Source organism: Melanerpes formicivorus, unplaced genomic scaffold (genome assembly GCF_026170545.1).
Source record: "Melanerpes formicivorus ecotype bairdi unplaced genomic scaffold, bMelFor1.0.p_v2 SCAF_3, whole genome shotgun sequence".
Taxonomy (NCBI): Eukaryota; Metazoa; Chordata; class Aves; order Piciformes; family Picidae; genus Melanerpes; species Melanerpes formicivorus.
In genome coordinates this window covers 14,412,004-14,431,460 of record NW_027142355.1, presented here as the reverse complement: position 1 = coordinate 14,431,460, position 19,457 = coordinate 14,412,004, and the positions used below count along the sequence as shown (strand labels likewise).

The 19,457-nt window shown below is 39.3% G+C and overlaps 1 protein-coding gene across 1 annotated transcript in view; it reads right to left on the bottom strand.

Annotated features, from left to right (window-relative positions):
• The window catches only part of PTPN12 (protein tyrosine phosphatase non-receptor type 12), a 63,643-nt gene that overhangs the window by 25,946 nt on the left and 18,240 nt on the right, over window positions 1-19,457 (bottom strand). The window contains exons 2-7 of the mRNA XM_068167435.1: window positions 10,106-10,214; window positions 5,212-5,288; window positions 4,232-4,327; window positions 3,321-3,359; window positions 2,486-2,557; window positions 677-736 (exon numbers count right to left, since the gene is read on the bottom strand). Coding sequence (XP_068023536.1) covers window positions 677-736; window positions 2,486-2,557; window positions 3,321-3,359; window positions 4,232-4,327; window positions 5,212-5,288; window positions 10,106-10,214 — 453 coding nt within the window. The remainder of the gene's footprint in view (window positions 1-676; window positions 737-2,485; window positions 2,558-3,320; window positions 3,360-4,231; window positions 4,328-5,211; window positions 5,289-10,105; window positions 10,215-19,457) is intronic.

Below are 19,457 nucleotides of genomic sequence, written 5' to 3'. Positions count from 1 at the left end.
TCATTTTTAAAAGCAGAATTCTATCCTAACCCTTGAATATACTGCACACAATTCACCCTTGCATGAGTTCTCCAAGCAAGAAGTCCATGAAGCTCAAGTTAATCAAGAACATGCCATATTTTTCATGATCTTTTTCAATTCCTCTTTTTGGAGCATTTGACATGATAGAGTGAAAAGCACTGGAGAAAAAGATATTGCTAAGTTGTTGTCATTCTTGCTTTATTTTTATCTGGCAATAAAATTCTATGGATGGGCAACTCTCTTGACAATAAATGAAAGCACAGGGGAAATTCTAACAATGACACACACCTCATCCAAATAGAAGCTAACTGGAAGAAACAGGGAGTCTTGACAAGCTTGATTGAGTTTATCCCAAACAAAAATATGACGACATGAAATTCAACTCGGGTGACAGAAGCTTTCTAGTTGTCAACACATGCTATTGAAGACCATCCCACACCTTTGGTTAACCAAAGAAACACATAAAAGACAAGTAAAGACTTTCAGTACTCTGTTCTTGCATACTAAGTTTTTAACATCACTTCTAAACTTTGTATTTTACATAAATACAGTCAGCACCTACAAAGCAGTGAAGACATTTTAATGAGTTTCCTCAATTATATAATTTTAGAAACCTTTCTGTAACAACTGAGAGCAGAAGTTATCAAATACTTACATTTTGAAATTCAAGTAGTAATGTTCTAATGAAGTAATCTGTTCTTGCTTGCTCAGCTTCCTAAACATAAAGAAGATAGCAATTAATTGGGAAGGATCAATATGCAACATACATGATGCAACTAAAAGCCCAAACTTTAAACCTGGGTTTCTTTTCTTGAAATGTATTAAGAGTATTTCAAAGTACTTTTTTTGCTCTATTTCTCCATGCATCTACAGATTGCCTCCCAGAGCTATCCTCTGGAACACCTCTGCTGTATGATGGTCAGCTTTTATCTAACCTGTGACATCCCCTTCTATTTTCTCCCTTTCCATGATTTCCAGCAAAAATGCACCTGAATGGATCACTGTAATTAGAAGTATAGCTTCTAGGCTATCAGAATCTTCATATTATATTATTCATAGTCTCTTCTCCCAGGCCACCAGCACCAGCAGAAGAGGACACAGTCTCAAGCACCACCAGGGGAGGTTTAGACTGGATGTTAGGAAGAAGTTCTTCACAGAAAGAGTGATTGGCCATTGGAATGGGCTGCCCAGGGAGGTGGTGGAGTCACGAACACTGGAGGTATTTAGGAAGAGACTGGATGGGGCGCTTGGTGCCATGGTTTAGTTGATTAGATAGTGTTGGGTGATAGGTTGGACTCGATCTCAAAGGTCTCTTCCAACCTGATTAATTCTATTCTATTCTGTATGTGCCTTTGGAACACCAAGGGAAGTTTATATTGCAGTTGAACTTCAAGTTGTAATACTGCTGATATTTTTAAATTACTTTAGAAGCTTAGCATTACAACTTCCCCCAGTGACTTTAGGATGCTGCACACATTTTAATGTGCTCAACCATGTTCCATCAAGGAAACTATTGCAACACTTCGTATATTTGCAGGCAATAGTGCACAGCCAGCAGCAGTGGAGCCCATATGCAACACTGGACCCAAACTTAGTTATTTTGAGCCCTAGCTGAGATATCAGTTAGGACACAGATAATCCCTTTACACAAAAACTTGCCAGCCACGTGACCATCACAAAAAACTAAAAATCTTTACAGACTAAATGTAAATCCTGACAAGATTAATTTGAAGTGTACGTAATAGCTTGTTAAACTATGATGATAGCTCTTCCTGGACACCTTAAAGCACTTAGGCTAGAAAAGAGCAGCAATTCCTCCCCAAATACAATTAATTTTGAGTTAAGAAGAAAAAAAAAACCAAAAAACACGACAGTTTTGAGATCAGTTTGGAATGGATCAATTCCATTGTTTTAGAACAACTGAACAGCTAAGGCCAATCACGAACTGCAGCGTAAAAAGGTTACAGTAAGGTCATTTTAATGCCAAGGCTTCCTCATTTCCAAACGATAACCAACAGAATGAAATCAAACATGACTAAACTACCAGGTGGCAAGAGTAAAGACACAAAGATGTTATTTTATTTCCCCAATATAATTATGTGAATGTCAAGAAGTGTAAGTGACAAAAAGCCAAAATCCAAACAAAAAAAAAGCCAAATTCATCATCTATTCCATTATCAGTAGTCCACTTTTGTGGAATGCTAATTGACAGGGTTCCCTACTTTAAAAACAAACAAAAAACCCTCAGAAATTTAACAAACAAACAAAAAAAGGCACCAAAAACCATCTTAGGTACAGACTTTGTTTTCCACTGCATTTCTTTGAGTTTCTATGCAAAATTTGGTCATAAAAATATAAAAAGCACTTGTTTTGAAAACTTGTTTTCAGCTGTTCGTTGGGCAGTTATTTTAAGTTACAAAAGCATTAAATCCTGCAAATTGAACTTATAAATCTTTATACTTACACAAGAAACACGAAATGGCCCAAAAGTCACAGCTGCTTCTCCATACAAAGGCCAGTAACGTTCACATTTTTTCTGTTAAAGCAAAGAATCCTAATTTACTTCATGTGTTGTACTGAAACGCGATTAACAGAAGCAGAGCCAACACAACTATAACCTCAAATGCTTTATTCTGTCTCTCTTGTTGAGTGCTCTTCCTTAACACTTGCCCAGTGGTGCCTTGCTGGACTTCTTTAAAGACAGTAAAATGAACTTCCTTTTGGATACCAAAGGAAAAACAAACCCCAAAAAATCCCTGTGACAAATAAACAAACCTAGAAGGACAGGAACTTCATGGCTGCCTACATATGCACAAGCATGCCTCATATAGAGGGGAGCAATGAGAGCAAATTATTTTTTGTGCAAGGTTGGAGTTCACAACTCTGGGCTACATTTTTATTCCTTCTCAGATCCTATGAACATAGAGAGATTGAAAAGATGGATTGTTTTTGCAGCTGTATCAAATGACAGGAATTTCTGAAGGGCTCAGGATTTTTATAGTTGATCTACATCCCACAAACAAGATTTTCACCCATAGTGATGTGACCAGAGAGAGACCATTGGTACAGTTGTGTGTGTGGACACTTCTGTTCCACTAACAGCTGGATAATAATGTAACAGCACAACTGGAGTAAAGCCAAGGAGTCACATGCACCGTTTTCCATGCATCCAAACATAAGGACAGGCATTCCCATTCTATCTGTTAGATGATCTTTACAGTTCTGCATCTACAGCTTCACAGGTCTCAGCACACTGCTCACACAGGCACTGCTCATTTGGTTTAGTACAGTGTACATACCCTTCCCATTTCAAATTCTCGACAGGCCATTACAATTATCTGAAAAGAACAAAAAGATTCTCCAAGTTAGCTGCTTTTAGATTAAGCTTGCTTCTACCTGGGCAGAGGCTGATATTCCTCAGTTGATTACTGCTGAAGAGACTAACTAATATTATTTTCCTACCTGCAGATGCATGCTTTACAATAGTATCCAAGTTGTATCCTGCACAAAATAATCTACAACGTTCATACAATATTTTAAGGTTAATTTGAACTCACTGTCATCCTGTACAAATACCTTATTTATTCATCCTGACTGGAAAGACTAAAGTTAAATATCTGGAATAAATGTAGCTCTACTAGGTTAAAATGACAAAAAGTGCTTAAAACAGGTGCAAAAATTCATTTAAAACCCAAGAGCTTCCCAGGTGAAGCTTATTTCCAAAATATCCATGTGAACAGTACAATAACACTACCCCGACAAGTAACCATCATTTAAGCATCCGATAAAGCAAAAAACGACAAATTTTGTTGAACACACCCAATTTTAGTAATACTAACTAAATTTTAGCTAACTCCTGACAATAGCATTTTAAACAGCTGCAGTAAGTAATCCCAAACTAGCATCAACAGAAACAGGCTTTTGTTTGACATACTGCTTCTGTCCCATGAAGTCAAGAGTTGTCAGGCTCCCTACAGGACAGACGTAAACCAGGCACCAACCTATTCATTACTAAGCATAACTCCACAGCCATTCAGTAATGCTTTGACTCAGAACTTACATTTTGAGTATATTAACACTAATGTTATACAGAATGCTATTTAAACTACAAAAACATGATGCGAGGACTAAACAGACTAAACCACAGCCACCTCAGGCAAAAGATACAATTACTGTGTCATGAAATGTTGGCTTTTAAGCAGGTACTTACTGCAACATTGTATTCCCATATCATCCTCCAGAAGTCTATTACTGTGTTTGCTAATGGTCCCTGGGTAGCAACATATGCTTTTGGCCCATGTACTCCCTAGGAATGCACAAAGGTACCATTAATGTTTGTACAGAAAAAACGTGCATTGAATAAAAATATAAACATCCATGTAAATTTAGAACTATTTTTTGATACAACAAGAAAGGTGAATACAAAATTAGACCATTGACATAAGCAAAAATTTTGAAGGGGATGCAAGATTATAAAAACTACTGTACTGTCAGAAAGTGCAACAGAAAATAAGGTTTCTGAAATCTGCATGAGGAAAAGTTAAAAACCTTTCTGCCAAAAAGCATCACCTTGAACAAATGTAAGTTTCCCTCTCCCAGTAATACCATATCTCAAAAACAAAAAATTATTTTTGTTTAATATAAAGCTTGAAGATGTTTATATTCAGCTTTTCAACCTAAACACTCAGAATTAAGAACACCTGTTTTGGAATAAGCATTACTGTGTAGATGTAGTATTGAAACAAGACAACAAAGAAAGTCTAAGACATTCTCACTGTGAAAACAAGTGTAACCATATTTTAGCCCAATTCTGCCTTCCCTTTCAGAAGGTTGGATAGAATTCCATTGCCACATTTCTCATGAACAGCAAGAACTGCATATTGGCATACACAATTTGATAAACACCTTATTGTAATCCCTAAAAACAATCATATCTGGATTTTCCTGTGGTAGAGATATTGTTGCCTGTCATTTTAAAATTAAGCATTTTTCATATTATACACTTGGAGTAATAAAAACCTTTTTTTTTTCCAAATGCTTTATAAACTGTAAATTTATTTAAACCATAATAAAAGAAAAAGCTTCCCTCACATGTTTACTTTGTTATTTAGGAGGATAATGTTAAAACTGCACTGATATGAAATAAAAGCTTAACAAGAATTTAAGGACTATTAAGACAGCAGCACATACCTTAATAAAGTTGGCATTGATGTAGTCTGAATCTTGGGGGGGAGTTTTTAATGTCAGTTTAACTCGGCTATGATCAACTAAAAGAAGAATTGTTTTTTTAAACAGGAATTACAACACATGTAAATCAATATGGAACAGTAAACATGATAAATAGGTATAGAAGAAACTAAGGATTAGAGAATGTTTCCTAAATTTAAGTTATACCAGCAAGTCAATTTAATTTATTGGTAAAGCAAGCAAGGTAGGGATAAGCAGAGGAGCTCCTACTGCTATGTGCTTCTGCTGCTCAAGTTAACAGAGTACCAATTACAGGAAATCCAAGAGCATTTCATTACAGAGAAGCAGAACCCAACTGATCATAAATAATCTAAATTGTAGTTACACACTTAACACAGATCATGATGGTCAGAATTAAAGGCACATTTAGAGAAAGCAAACCAAATAAAACACCAGTGCGTAATAAAAGCAGAGGGCAGGTCTTAATATTCTTTGCCAAGGAGGACTCCGTCAAGTATTAGACCATGAAATGCACTGGGGTTTATTGGCCAGGCATAGATTGGTACTATCCCCCAAACACTAGGCTGAGCACTTTGCTGGCTCACTTCAAAACCAGAAGCAGCAGATTCCTGGTCAAGCTGTCAGCCCATGGCTAACCTCCACTGGGTTAGGAACTGGCTGGAGGGCCAAGCCCAGAGAGTGGTGGTGAATGGTGCCACATCCAGCTGGCAGCCAGTCACTAGTGGTGTCCCCCAGGGATCAGTGCTGGGCCCTGTGCTCTTTAATATCTTTATCAATAATCAGGATGAGGGGATTTGTGGTAATGGTTGTGACAGGCAGTGTGAGCAATCTGGCAGTGTAGGCCTAGAGCCTGACATGGTGGTAGGCCATGCCCAGCATGAGTGCGGAAGTGGCTAGCAGTATACCAGAACAGTGCTGTGCCCGCACTGTGTAACCAAAGCAGGGCACTGGTAGCCATAAACATAGAGAGTTATCTTGGAATGACAGGACACACACGTATATCAACAATCCCGCGTGTTAACCAATAATCCACAGTAGTACAGTGTGTGGTCACTCGTGAGGGGCCAATGAAGCCATGCCAGCAATGCCCCCCAAGCTTATATAAGTTGTAAAGTTTTTCTTAATACGCACTTCTTCTGCGCACTTCTTACTAGCCGGTCAGCTCTACTGTCTGCTTTGCACTATGCTTGCTTTAAAACGGAACAATGATGAAGCAATAAAGGAACAATACTAGATCATATTGATCAGCCGTATTGATTCCAATCTCTGTCGTCCCCAGAGGGATTGAGTCCATCATCAGTAAGTTTGCAGATGACACCAAGATGGGGACAGGTGTTGATCTGTTAGAGTGTAGGAGAGCTCTGCAGAGGAACCTTGACAGTCTGGACAGATGGGCAGCACCCAACAGCATGAGATTTAACACATCTAAATGCCAGGTTCTACACACTGGCTACAATAACCCCATGCAGTGCTACAGGCTGGGGTCAGTGTGGCTGGAGAGCGGCCAGGCAGAAAGGGACTTGGGGCTATTGGCTGATAGTAGGCTGAACATGAGCCAGCAGTGTACCCAGGTGCCCAAGAAGGCAAATGATGTCATCCTGGCCTGTATTAGGAACAGTGTGGCCAGCAGGAGCAGGAAACTCATTCTGCCCCTGTACACTGCACTGGTTAGGCCACACCCCGAGTACTGTGTCCAGTTCTGGGCCCCTCAGTTTAGGAAAGATGTTGACCTGCTAGAATGTGTCCAGAGAAGGGCAACAAAGCTGGTGAGAGGTCTGGAGCACAACCCTATGAGGAGAGACTAAGGGAGCTGGGGTTGCTTAGTCTGGAGAAGAAGAGGCTCAGGGCAGACCTTATGGCTGTCTACAACTACCTGAAGGGAGGCTATAGCCAGGTGGGAGTTGGTCTCTTCTCTGAGGCAACCAGCACCAGAACAGGAGGACACAGTCTCAAGCTGCATCAGGGGAGGTTTAGGCTGGATGTTAGGAAGGAGTTCTTCACAGAAGGAGTGACTGGCCATTGGAATGGGCTGCCCAGGGAGGTGGTGGAATCACCATCACTGGAGGTGTTTAGGAAGAGACTGGATGGGGTGTTTGGTGCCATGGTTTAGTTGATTAGATAGTGTTGGATGATAGGTTGGACTCGATGATCTCAAAGGTCTTTTCCAACCTGGTTAATTCTATTCTATTCTCATATTTACCCTCATTCAGAGGGTTCTGACATTTCATGCATTACTGTCTCAGAGAAAGTAGATCTTTCTAATGAAAATAGATATTTGAAAGGCAAAATCCTCAGCAGTCTTGAAAATAGCCTTTATTACCTGTTGACAGAATAAGTTAAATATCTTGAAATTCTTTTTGTTGGTGAAAAGAAACTTAAGTGTATCTTTGAAATAGGCATAACTTGGTGATTCTTACTAAGAAGGGTAGGTGGTTGGAAGGTTCATGACTCCTCCCAGCTCCTATTGACACCAGCACTTGCTAGCTATCATATAAAAATCCCCAAATTATTTCTACAATAGGAGCTGTTTTAACTAGAAATACAGATAAAAACATAAGAATCATCTTTGAACTGAGGAACAGAAGTATCTGCAGAAAGAGCATGTGCCCAAGCAATTTCTATTACTTTCTGCTCCCAGGATCATTTCCTCAACCACAGAACAGGTGCTACAACTTTAATGTTTGTTTTTTCTTGAATGCAGCTCTAGTAAAGAAAGAGCCTATTTGAAAAGAGGAAATATGGTTGGCTGGGTTTTTTTATAATCAGAAGATCACTGACAATAAAACAGGGAGCCGTGCCTACAAGAAGTACATGCTAAGTGTTACTGCCATACAGAAATAAAGCTGTACTTTACAAAAAGCTTCCAAGACAGTGACATTTTCTGCCAGAGTCATTATAACATACAAAAAATGTTTGTGTTAGCATGTAATGCTTCCTAAAAAAGCACAAGCGTAGATTACTAGATGTTTAGATTGCAGCTCTAAAGACAAGGCACTCAAATAAAGGCCTAGAGAAACCCTTCAAACACATTGCACTGCATAACACTCATTGATAGAATGGAAAGGCAGGAGCAATCTAAGCATGCACTCCTGTCACAGACTCAATACTAAACTACTTTAATTACTTTGATCTGCCACTTAAAAATGATAGGCTGGTGAAGGCTCCTATCTTCCCAGCACAGTAGATCCCAAATTCTAGAGCAGTTTCAATCCCCACATGCCAACATTTCCTGCCTGCCTGTATCTGACACAGCTCAGCTCTGTCAGAATTTTAGGTCTGGAATATAATTCTTAAAAAAAAGTATTCCACTGCAAGTTCCAGTTTGGATATTTCTTTACAGCTTAAAGGATCAGTTCACAACCGCAAATTAGTATCTTCAGGTAACCAGTGAACTGTAAGGTGGACGTGCACATGCTTTACTCCAAGGCTGGTAGTGAATTAGTACTGAGGTCCTGCTTTCTCTGATAGAGAATTTTCAGATAAATGTAGCACTAATCTCCATTTAAATTAAATTTGTTAGGTTCTTCCCACTATTTATAAAAGATAGGCAAAGTATCAACCTTCTTCCACCTTCAGAATATCTCATGGCTTTCATTTCTGTCAAGCTCATCTCCCACCACTTTACTCCTGAAACCTTTGGATGTTTGAAGATATTCTCACTGCAACTGACAACATACCTTCAATTTCCCTCAATGTCTACTTGGAGCTTTGTTCATTTTCCCCACTGTGATGTGTGTACCCTTTCAGATCCCAATGACTGAGGTTTTATTCTTACAAAGAAGAAAGGCACATCTACCACTCTAGCTGCAGCCATTCACTACTGTAGTAACTACTAAGCATCCCTGATACAGCCTATGTGCTACCAAGATTTTGCTATACTGATCAGGATCTACAAAATTCCAGCAAGGAGGAAAGAGTGTATCACTCAATAATAGGATGACAATAACAACTTCTCTTGTCTTTTTCATTACAGCCATTAAATGTGTTTCTTCACAACTAGGCCACACCTTGAGTACTGTCTCCAGTTATGGGCTCCTCAGTTTAGGAAGGATGTTGAATTGCTGGAACATGTCCAGAAAAGGGCAACAAAGCTGGTGAGGGGTTTGGAACACAAGCCCTATGAAGGGAGGCTGAGGAAGCTGGGGTTGATTAGCCTGGAGAAGGGGAGGCTCAGGGGAGACATTGCTTTCTACAACTCCCTGAAGGGAGGTTGTAGACAGCTGGGGGCTGATGTCTTCTCCCAGGCAACCAGCACCAGAACATGAGGACACACTCTCAAGCTATGCCAGGGGAGGATCAGACTGGATGTTAGGAAGAAATTCTACACAGAGAGTGATTGGCCATTGGCTGCCCAGGGAGGTGGCGGAGTCACCATCACTGGAGATGTTTAGGAGGAGGCTTGACAGGATGCTTGGTTGCATGGGTTAGTTGATTAGGTGGTGTTGGATGATGGGTTGGACACAATGATCTTGAAGGTCTCTTCCAACCTGGTTTATTCTATTCTATTCTAACTGAAAATAAAAAACAAATCAACCACAAAACCTTTAATACACTTAAACTACTTTGCTGCAGTGGAGCTTAGTACCACACTACTTTTCAACAAGTGATGCATCTTATATACCCTACCAAAACAGGAACATGTGCCTTTCCTTCTCACTGCTGCAGCAAGCATTATGTCCACCTTGTTAAATAATCTAGGGCATGTGGCTTTAGGGTGAAATTTACCACTAGCAGCGCTCCAAGTGCTGACAAACAGTAAAAATTCCAGCCCTGGACAAAAAGGAGCACATAGGTACACAATAATCTTAAAGACAAACTACATCAAGAGTAACAAGCACTTCCCTTCCTCTTGTATCACCACAGAAGTCAGACTTACATGGCAATATATCCTTGTATCTATTCTTTTTAACATTTTCTTCTTTTTCTCCAGTGGCTGTTGGGTAGATCTTCTCTGTTCTGTATTTTGTTGATAATCTTCTTAACCTCTGGAATAAAACAATTATATTTTCATGTCTCAAGATAACAGAAACATCACATGGTATTAGCTTCATTGATGTAAAGTAAGAAAATCACACATAAAAACCTCCTCTCCTTTTACAGTGTTTAAAAATCTCATTTTCAGGTAATCATCAGTTTGCAAACGCATTGAAGCCAGCTCTACATATCATGAGATAGGGAGCTTTGGGAAAGCCACTACAGCAGCAGTATGGAATACAGCTGTACTTCATTTGCAAAAGACACTGCCCTGTTAGAGAGTAACAATTGCACTAAGAACACCTGTGAGAAACAGAAAAATTGTTACCGCAGAATGCGTGGAGGAGGAACAGACTGTCTTAGGTCCAGCTGCTAACAGCCAGTACTCTGCTCTGAAGCCCATGGCTTCTAACACTGACAACTGAGCAGGAAGCAAAATCACTTTTAACAGACGCCAACTCCCAACGCCCAATTTCTGTCGCGTTTCAAGCTTACTTGGAGAGACAGGGTCCCGACTCCCAGGCACAATGTATTCACAATTAACATGAGTGATAAGAGGTTTTCTGTATTGCCCTGGTTTAAGACGGTCTGCTCTAAGATGACTCTCTCCCACAATCAGGAGTGAGAGGATCATGTAAAATGCCCTGTGGACTGCCATATGGAGAATTTAAGGGAATAACACAGTGTGCAATACACCAGCATATTTCACAGAAAAGCACAGCAAAAATCAGAAGGCTTCACCTATTTTAAATTCTAGAAATCTGAAACAGTCGTACTCTCCAATAATAAAATCCAGCCAACGCCTTCTAGCCACCCAGAAAACAACAAGAGCAACACAGCTGTTATCATGCCACTCAAATTAGGCCTTTGCAACCTTAAAACCGAGGAGAAAAGAAAAGAGTGTAGTTCTATTTTAAACACTAAACCTAAATTCAGAATGTAACCTGTATCCGTAACAGGCAGAGAAACCTGGTTTGTAACATGGTACAGACATAAAGGATACCACTGCACATGGGAGACATTGTCCTAATACAAGACTGCCCTTAACTGTGTCAAAACATTGGCCACAAGCAGAAGTCTAGAAATAGCAAAATAAATGCACATAATTTAGCTGTATCAGCTAAGAATTGCAAGACTGAGAAACAGTTTGAAATAGGAATACAACCCCCCCGTTGTGAAAGGGGAAAAAAAAAAGCAAAGAAAAATTACTTTCCAAGCACAGCCACTAGTATGATTTTAGATATTGTTTCACATCACAACCTGACTGTGAGTTTTGGGATTTCTTTTTTTCCCTTTTTCTCCATGTAACTGATTTTTATGAGACAAACACCAAGACTCTGCTTAGAAAAAGTTTAAAGGGAAAAAACATCACCCCTAAAACCCACAAATAGAAGTCATCTTGCATGCGAAAGGATACCCCTGAGGAAGTAATACCTGAAAAGGGTTAGGTGTCAAAAAGCACCCAAGGAAGATGATCCTCTTAGCTTTAACCTATTTTTAAGGCATGTAGGAAACAAAACTCTTTTCATAGGTACAACTTAGACCTATCATAACCCAAAAAGTCTAGAGTAACTAGTATCAACTTTCATTTTCTAGAAAGTGATGCTCTAAGAACTCAGAAGAGCCTTCTCTCTATGACTCCATCGCTGCACAATCTAGTAAACAGACTGGAAAGCAGGATTAGCACAACCCAGGTTTAAGGCAACAACTGAAAATTAAATAGAGATTGATTTTAACACACAGTTGTTTCTAAAATACTTCAGGATCCATGCTTTTAATGTTTGTTTGTTAGCTGTTCTGTGACACAAGTAATACTAGTAAGTACAGTACTGAAAGCAAAACAAAAGTGTTAGTAGCACTCCATGATTTGTAGTACTACCTGTTAGAGCAGTATCTACTTCATGCTTTGGAAGAGAAAAAGTACAGTGGAAACAAATTCTAAAAATTGAGCTTTACACAAAAAGTACCATAGAAATAGACAGTGCAGGACTCAGCAGAAGATTTCACCCTATACACAACAAACAAATGTCTGCAGAAAGCTATTGCCATGTGCATACTGGAAGATGCAAGAGATTCAGTGGCTCCTAGGTGACAGCCTCGTGACCAGCAGAAGAACATGCTCAATAGTGGAATGAGGTAATGATAGGGTAGAAGAAGAAAGAATTTTGTTTAGGCTGTGTTAAGTTGATGACAAGATCCATCTCAATCCAGTTTCATGCTAATTTACAATGAACAGCTGCCTACAATCCAAAGAACACTCCTTTGGGTTAAGGCAGCAAACAGCCAAGTCACTTCCCAGAAGATGCTCAGACTCAAACAGCAGGGTTATTAGAGATGTAGCCTGGGGCCTTGGCAGTAACAGGAGACATTTCCATGGCACTCACATACTCACTGGAACTGCTACTCTGATAACACAAAAATATACATTCTTCTAGGAACAAGATGGTCAAAAGTAAGTGTGTAGTCATGACTCATCATACTTAAAGAACTACATTCATAAGGCCTTAAGTGCCACTCTTTCAAGTTTAAGTCTGCTTATTCACTGCATCATAGAAGTAGGTTGTGGGGTGATGACAAATGCTTGCCACATGCGACAGAGGTGAGATGAGCCTTTGAAACAATTTGAGTTTCAGGAACATACTTCCACAGTGTAGTACAGACTGTACTACACATCTACTAAGGGATTAATAGAGAAATCTGATTAACTATGGTCTCTTGGGAGGTTTGTCTTTCATGTTTCATAGCAAGACAATAATGGGTCAAAAACCCCGCTGCACTTGAGAAAGCTTCTGTGAAGCATGCAAAAGAAAAATCCTTCCAAAATTAGCCAAGGAAGAAAGGAAGGCATCATTTGAGTATTAGACAGGGTACTCTACAGCGCCTTATCTCTGGTATTTTCTCAGGGAAGAGGGGAACTCATAACTGGAGATTTATATTGAATAAAGAAGCACCAGTCAATGAGAAGAGTGCTGATAGGTCCTGACACAGAGCAGGCCAAATGACAGTATTGAAAAGAACCAGCTAAAGAGTATATCCTGCTTCCTTCAGCATCACATCAAAACTAGGAACAGGAAAAGCCAAAACCAGAATGAATAACACAGCAGCATACTCTCAGGAATTAGGTACTGCTAGTGAAAGACTAACATTTTTCACCTTTCCAAATCTGCATTTTCCCTGACAGCACAAGTGTATTTAATTGATTTTTCCCTTTAATTGCTTCATTGACCATATAGAGCTCTTATTCATCTTACTTTGCTATGTGATTAAAAACTAAGATGCTGCTCAAGAAAGCTGTGGCAAATAATTCAAGAGAATGTTTTTACACCATGCAATCTGATTGTGTCAATGGAATCAACATATCTACAAAAAAACGCCAGCAGCTCATTACTGAAAACAGCTACTAAATAGTTAAGAAACCTCTGCTAACTGTAGCACCTAAACTATGCCGCCTTTATATTGTCTGCTATACGAATCACCTGTCTCATTTTTCACAAGTTGTTGAACTTTCAAGTCAAGATAGTAACTAAAGGCTTGAACTGTCTTTCGTACAATTTCATCAATTTTAGGGCAAACAAATCATGATTGTTTCTTATGTGAAAAACAATTACTACTACCTAAAACCATTTAAACTCCTGAAACTTGCAGAATAACTATGCATGCCAGTCTATTCACTTCCACAGAGAATACCTTTTGCTTTTGTTTCTGCTCAGCACTGAAAAAGAAAACAACAAAAAAACCCACACCGCACAACAACCCACAACCAAAGTTCTCCCTCTTCCTTCACAAGATGCAAAATTCTTCCTCTTTTCCCATGCCTTGGAACACATTTCCTTGAAGTCAGTGCTTGTTTTCAGCCCGATTCATACTAGGGAGGGAGGGGAGGGAAAGGCATCACAAGTGAAACAGGAAACACCAAGCTTTCATGCCAACAGAAGTAAACTAGAATTTTCTACCTGTTGATCCCCTGCTACCAAAGCTGCTATAAACAAAGCCTTTTAAAAAATATCCATTCCCTTCCCCCCAAAAAAGGTCTGCTGTGGCTGTTATGCCCTGCCTTTCTAAAAGATGTCAGGGTTTTTAACAGCTATGGCTCGCTGATTTTCCTGAAAGAAGGGTTGTGCCCTGCAAGCTTTTCACCAAAATTTACTTCAAGCTAAAAAGCTAGAGCCCAAAAAATGCTCTGTGTAAGAAGCATAGCTATTTGTGCAGTCAAGAAACACTGCAACTGAAATTTGGGGTTGAGTCCAACCCTCTGGAATTCAAAGGTGCTGTTCCTTTCAGTTATGTAATAACCTTCAGCGGACACTGGAATGGCTGTGTGATGACATGAGTTCAGTGTTGAATATGCTGATGTGGGACACACAAACAATTCCAATAAAAATATGCCAGGTTTATTTTTCCCCAGAAGTCTTCTTTCCTCAGTAAGCTTGAACCTTGTACAGAAAGTCAGTATCAGAGTCTTTTAGTAGTTTAGACCCAAAAGCACTGACCAGGCAAAGTGAGAATAACACTAATCTAGTTATGTTACTTCGTAACTGGCAAGTAGAATCCCATTGCCCCTCTGAAACCCACAGACACAAACATGAAGGAAGCCCTGCTTTTGGCAAGAACTGAATCAGTACTTCTGCACAGTAACACATACACAGGGAACATAGAAGGGGATGTAGAGGGAAAGAGAAGGGTTCAAATAGAAAATACATTTCTACAAACCGGAGAAAACATGCTTACAACTATTTTTACCCCTTCTCTGAGGCTGTTTCTGGAGGCCAAGGAATGTTGTAGTTATAAAGAGGCTATTTATGATGGAGTTCAATAGCATTTTAAGAGGCAGAAAGATGTAGCCCCATTAAAGACTTCAGCTGTAATAGCTTTAGCTAATAACCAGCACAATGATTATGGACAGGCAAAGAATATTTGATTCATAATTGTCTGTATTTGGAATGCCTGTCAATTTTTGTCTAACATCTGTGTCCCCATGAGTTCAAAGCATGTACTTTTCAACAAGGTTATGATAATTCTGGTTTCAAAAAGAGATAAAACAGAGCATGCAATGGCCAACATAAGTCTCATAATTCCAGAAGAATGTTATAAAGCAACTACTCAAATAAAACCAAAGCAGCAATGACCAGCATAGAAACAACAGCTCTAGATTCTATGTTATTCACAAGTGTGATTTTAGATTAGTTCTCTCCATGAAGGTCTTTGTTTTAAAGGCTGAACATTCAATAGTTGGATATAAAACGGATAAAAGCTGAATTGAAATCCTTAAACCCCTCTCCGCACATGCTATATCATATGCAGCTATCTTACACAAAAGTAATATAGGTATATGCACAGAATTTTCTATGACCTTATAGTACTACCACTCAGAGAAAATGTTTTTCTTTATTAATTTTGTTCAATTAACTGCTTAATTTTTTATTTTTTTTTGGAAGTGATCTTTCATTCTGGGCTGCATCAAAAGAAACCTGGCCAGCAGGTACCTGAGGAGAACCTACAAAAAAGCTTGGGAGGGACTGTTTCCAAAGGCACATAGCACTAGGGTGAGGGGCAATGTTTTTAAACTAGATAAGGGTAGATTCAGACTGGACCTTAGGAAGAATTTCTTTAGTGTGAGGGTGGTGGAACACTGGAACAGGTTGCCCAGGGAGACGGTGCAGTCTCTATCCTTGGAGACTTTCGAAGTCAGGCTTGATGGGGCTCTAAGCAACTTGATCCAGTTGGGGATGTCCCTGTTGTCTGCAAGAGGACTGGACTAGATGCCCTCTAGCGGTCTGTTCCAACACAGTGCATTCTAGGATCCAATGGCTCTTAAGCCTAACCGTTGTAGATTGTGAAGGTTTACAAGAAAATTTTAATTACGAAGACTCATTAAAGCATCCATCAAACTAAAAGGTCAAGTAGCAAACACTCTTTTAAAACCAGCACTGAGAACAAAAATCCCTGATTCTTCTAAAATAAAGCCTTCAGATACATTTTATTGCCTTCCATACACCAAAACTGCAAGTTGAACTTCAATTTCCAAACAGTTTGTTTGTAGCTGTTTTGCCTTTATTGTATTTGTAGTGTAATTACTTATGTAATTCTCTTGAAGAGCAGAGAAATGTTTACTTCACACAAAGCACACATTCAATAACATAAAGGCTCCTGAAGTAGCCAGTCAATGATGTTTGTACCCTGCAGGTTTAGTTTGTCACACAGGTCATTGTGAAATACAGTCTTGCAGTGCCAAATTTCAACAAATAAAAAGGTACCGAAGTCAGCTGGCAAACTTCATCTGGTTGAGGCAAGTGCCTTGTCAATTAAGCTGATAATAAATGTTAAATAACTCTCAACTGTCATCACTTTCAGAAGTTGAGTATTTACAATCCAGAATGCAGAAGTCAATAGTTTGTTTGGTGAATAATAAAACCCTTGTTGTATTTTTTTCTGTCTGAAATACAAACAACTTCATTCAACACCCCCAGGTTCTGGATGATGGATTTACTGCCAGGTATTTCAGAAACAGGGGAACACCTTCAGATCCTGTCTCAAGATTTTTATCTATAATTCTCATCTAAGTGGAATAAGTGACACAGTAATAAGACTCCACTTCCTTTCTTGGGAAAAGAAGCTGTTCCAATCTGAGCTTCAAATCAGTATTTGATCTGGTGCCAATTCAGAAGAGTATGTGAATTTTTACAAGAATTCAGGCGAGGCAAGAATCTTCCAGCCCAATCAGGCATTTTCCTTCATGAAGAGTAGAGCACGCTAACAGACATTAGATGACAAAGCTAGAGCATGACCAACAAGGGGAAGCTGAGCATGAAACATAAAGCAAGCAGGCAGATGTCCAGGGGGAAAAAGAAATGAAACTTAACAAATGCCAAATATGGGTGTACACCAGAAGCTGCCAATGAAGGAAACACACCTGCACATTCTCATAAATCACCTAAGCAGTCACTAAGGTAATAAAGACTTGGGATATTTATAGAAAAATAAGTTGCATTCAGTAGTGATTCCAGCATGCTGGGAAATTTCTAGAGATGAGGCAATATAAATTCTCATCGACCGACAGGAGATAAAAATATTTTGTTTGCCTTAATTAATGGGCCCATTGATTTGTCTTTTTAAATTGGTTGTATGCTTTTATTTAAATACATGGCCTGAAGATAAAACTGATTTAACTTGAAATTTCTGAAACTTTCCTCTGAGGACAGAGACATTCATATTCTACTTTATCTATTGCTTGCATCGCCTAAATTAGAAAATGGCATTGGGTTGGAAGAGACCCTCAAGGTCATCTTGTCCAACACCCCTGCACGGACACCTGCAACTAGAGCTGCTCTCGTCTGCATCAAGACTGTTCTTAAATGCCTCCTGGAGTGGGGCCTCAACCATATCCCTGGGCAACCTGTTCCAATATTTCACCATTCTCATTGTAAAGAGCTTCCTCCTGATGTCCAAACTAAATGTCTCCTGCTCTAATTTCAAACCATTGCCCCCATCCTTTAGCACAGAAAAAGCGTTAGTAGCACTTACATTTGATTGTCTGGTATTTCATGCAAAACGTGAATTCGGTTTTATGTTCATGTTTTTGGTTGCGATATTTTTTAAGCTCAGGATACTTTCCACCATCACCAAAGAACACCAGTAAGCAGCAAAACACTGTTAATATCTTTTGGGGGGGAAAGTTGACGTTTTTCTAGCCAAGGAAGCAATAGTGTCATTTTTTAAGTCTGTCACTAAACATTAAGTCTAACACTCTGCACACTGTCTACACTTTCTCTGACTCTGTTACATGGAGCCTAAAAGGCTTATTGTAAGTCACAATTCAAGTACCTTAAAACTGTCTCTTGTTTTAACCTCATTTAGAAAGTTACTATCTGGTCAAAAATCCAAACCCAGTAGGTTATAGTTTAAGAAACACTAGTGCAGAATGACTTAAACCAACAGACATCAAACCATTTGTAGCAAGGTACTCACAGGCATGACAATTTACTCATTCACATTGTCTCCAACAGCAGAACACACTGTGCTTATCTACTGAGCTATCAAGCTTTATACAGTATTTATTTACTTTGATGAAGAAATGTGAATTTTATGACTTCCACTGAAACTTTTCTTTTTGTCTGAAAGTAACACTAACATTCTGATGAACATTTTCAGAAAGTTTGGTTTCTGTTCCCTGATTAAGAACATTCTTGGGAAAACTGCTTTTGTTAAAGCTTTCCCTGCTCCTTGGTTGCCAGTCAAACTAGCCAATGTCCACGATGAGCTGCAAAGCAACACTACGTGTTATTAGACTTCAGGTGTCATTGGAGGGATAGATGCAGAACTTAACACAACTCAGAGGCACTGTCTGAGAAGTGAGAAGCGAGAAGCTGGAAGATCTGCCTCTTCATGCAGTACTTGACTACATAAAGCTACCTTCTTAAAACTCTTGTTCCAAACAACCCTATCTAAAGAAAGCAAAATATAGATAAAAGTCTAGGAGAAAGGTGGCCTTAAAGCAGCAGTTTGCTTGCTCTGTGCCTGTGAACCCATCCACTAGATGTCAGTGTCCTCTTGGGCAGAGAAAAATCTTGGAACGAAAAGCAGGCAGCTGAATCATAGAATACCAGGTTGGAAGAGACCTCAAGCATCACCTGGTCCAACCTTTCTAACTAGTCCTTGGTTATCAGGTGAATTGAGAAGAAGGAAATTCTCCTAAAGCATCACCTGGGCCACAACGGAAGCAGACAGCAAGTGTAACATTTGTGGATATCAGACAGCAAACAGGCAGTCCTAGACACAAAGTTTAGCCACTGAGGTAAGAGGCTTAAAGACCAAGAGCTCTTTCATACAACATCACTGATTAAAACTACAGCACATTGGTCAATAGATATTAAGGCATGTTGAAAATGGGTGATAAAAAGGCTGCAAAATAAAGGAATTTGTTTCCTATCCCGTAAAATGCCCCCACAACACAAAACATTTTAAGACCAAAAAACCAAACAAATGAACAAACAAACAAAAAACAACCCCAAGCCACAAAAGCAACAAAAAATTACAAAAGACAGACAAAACAACACAAACAACAACCAAAACCCACTAGACACAAGAATGAGCTTTACCTTTACCAGAATTCAAATCAGGCCCCAAGAGACTTAGACTCAAAATTAAGAGAATAAAGCAGTTTAGTACAGTCTGAAATCCCCTGTGATAGGCATAAGAATACCACACCCTAAGCAAAGGACAGAGAAGTCAAAGTTCAGGCATATTAAGTGCCTGTT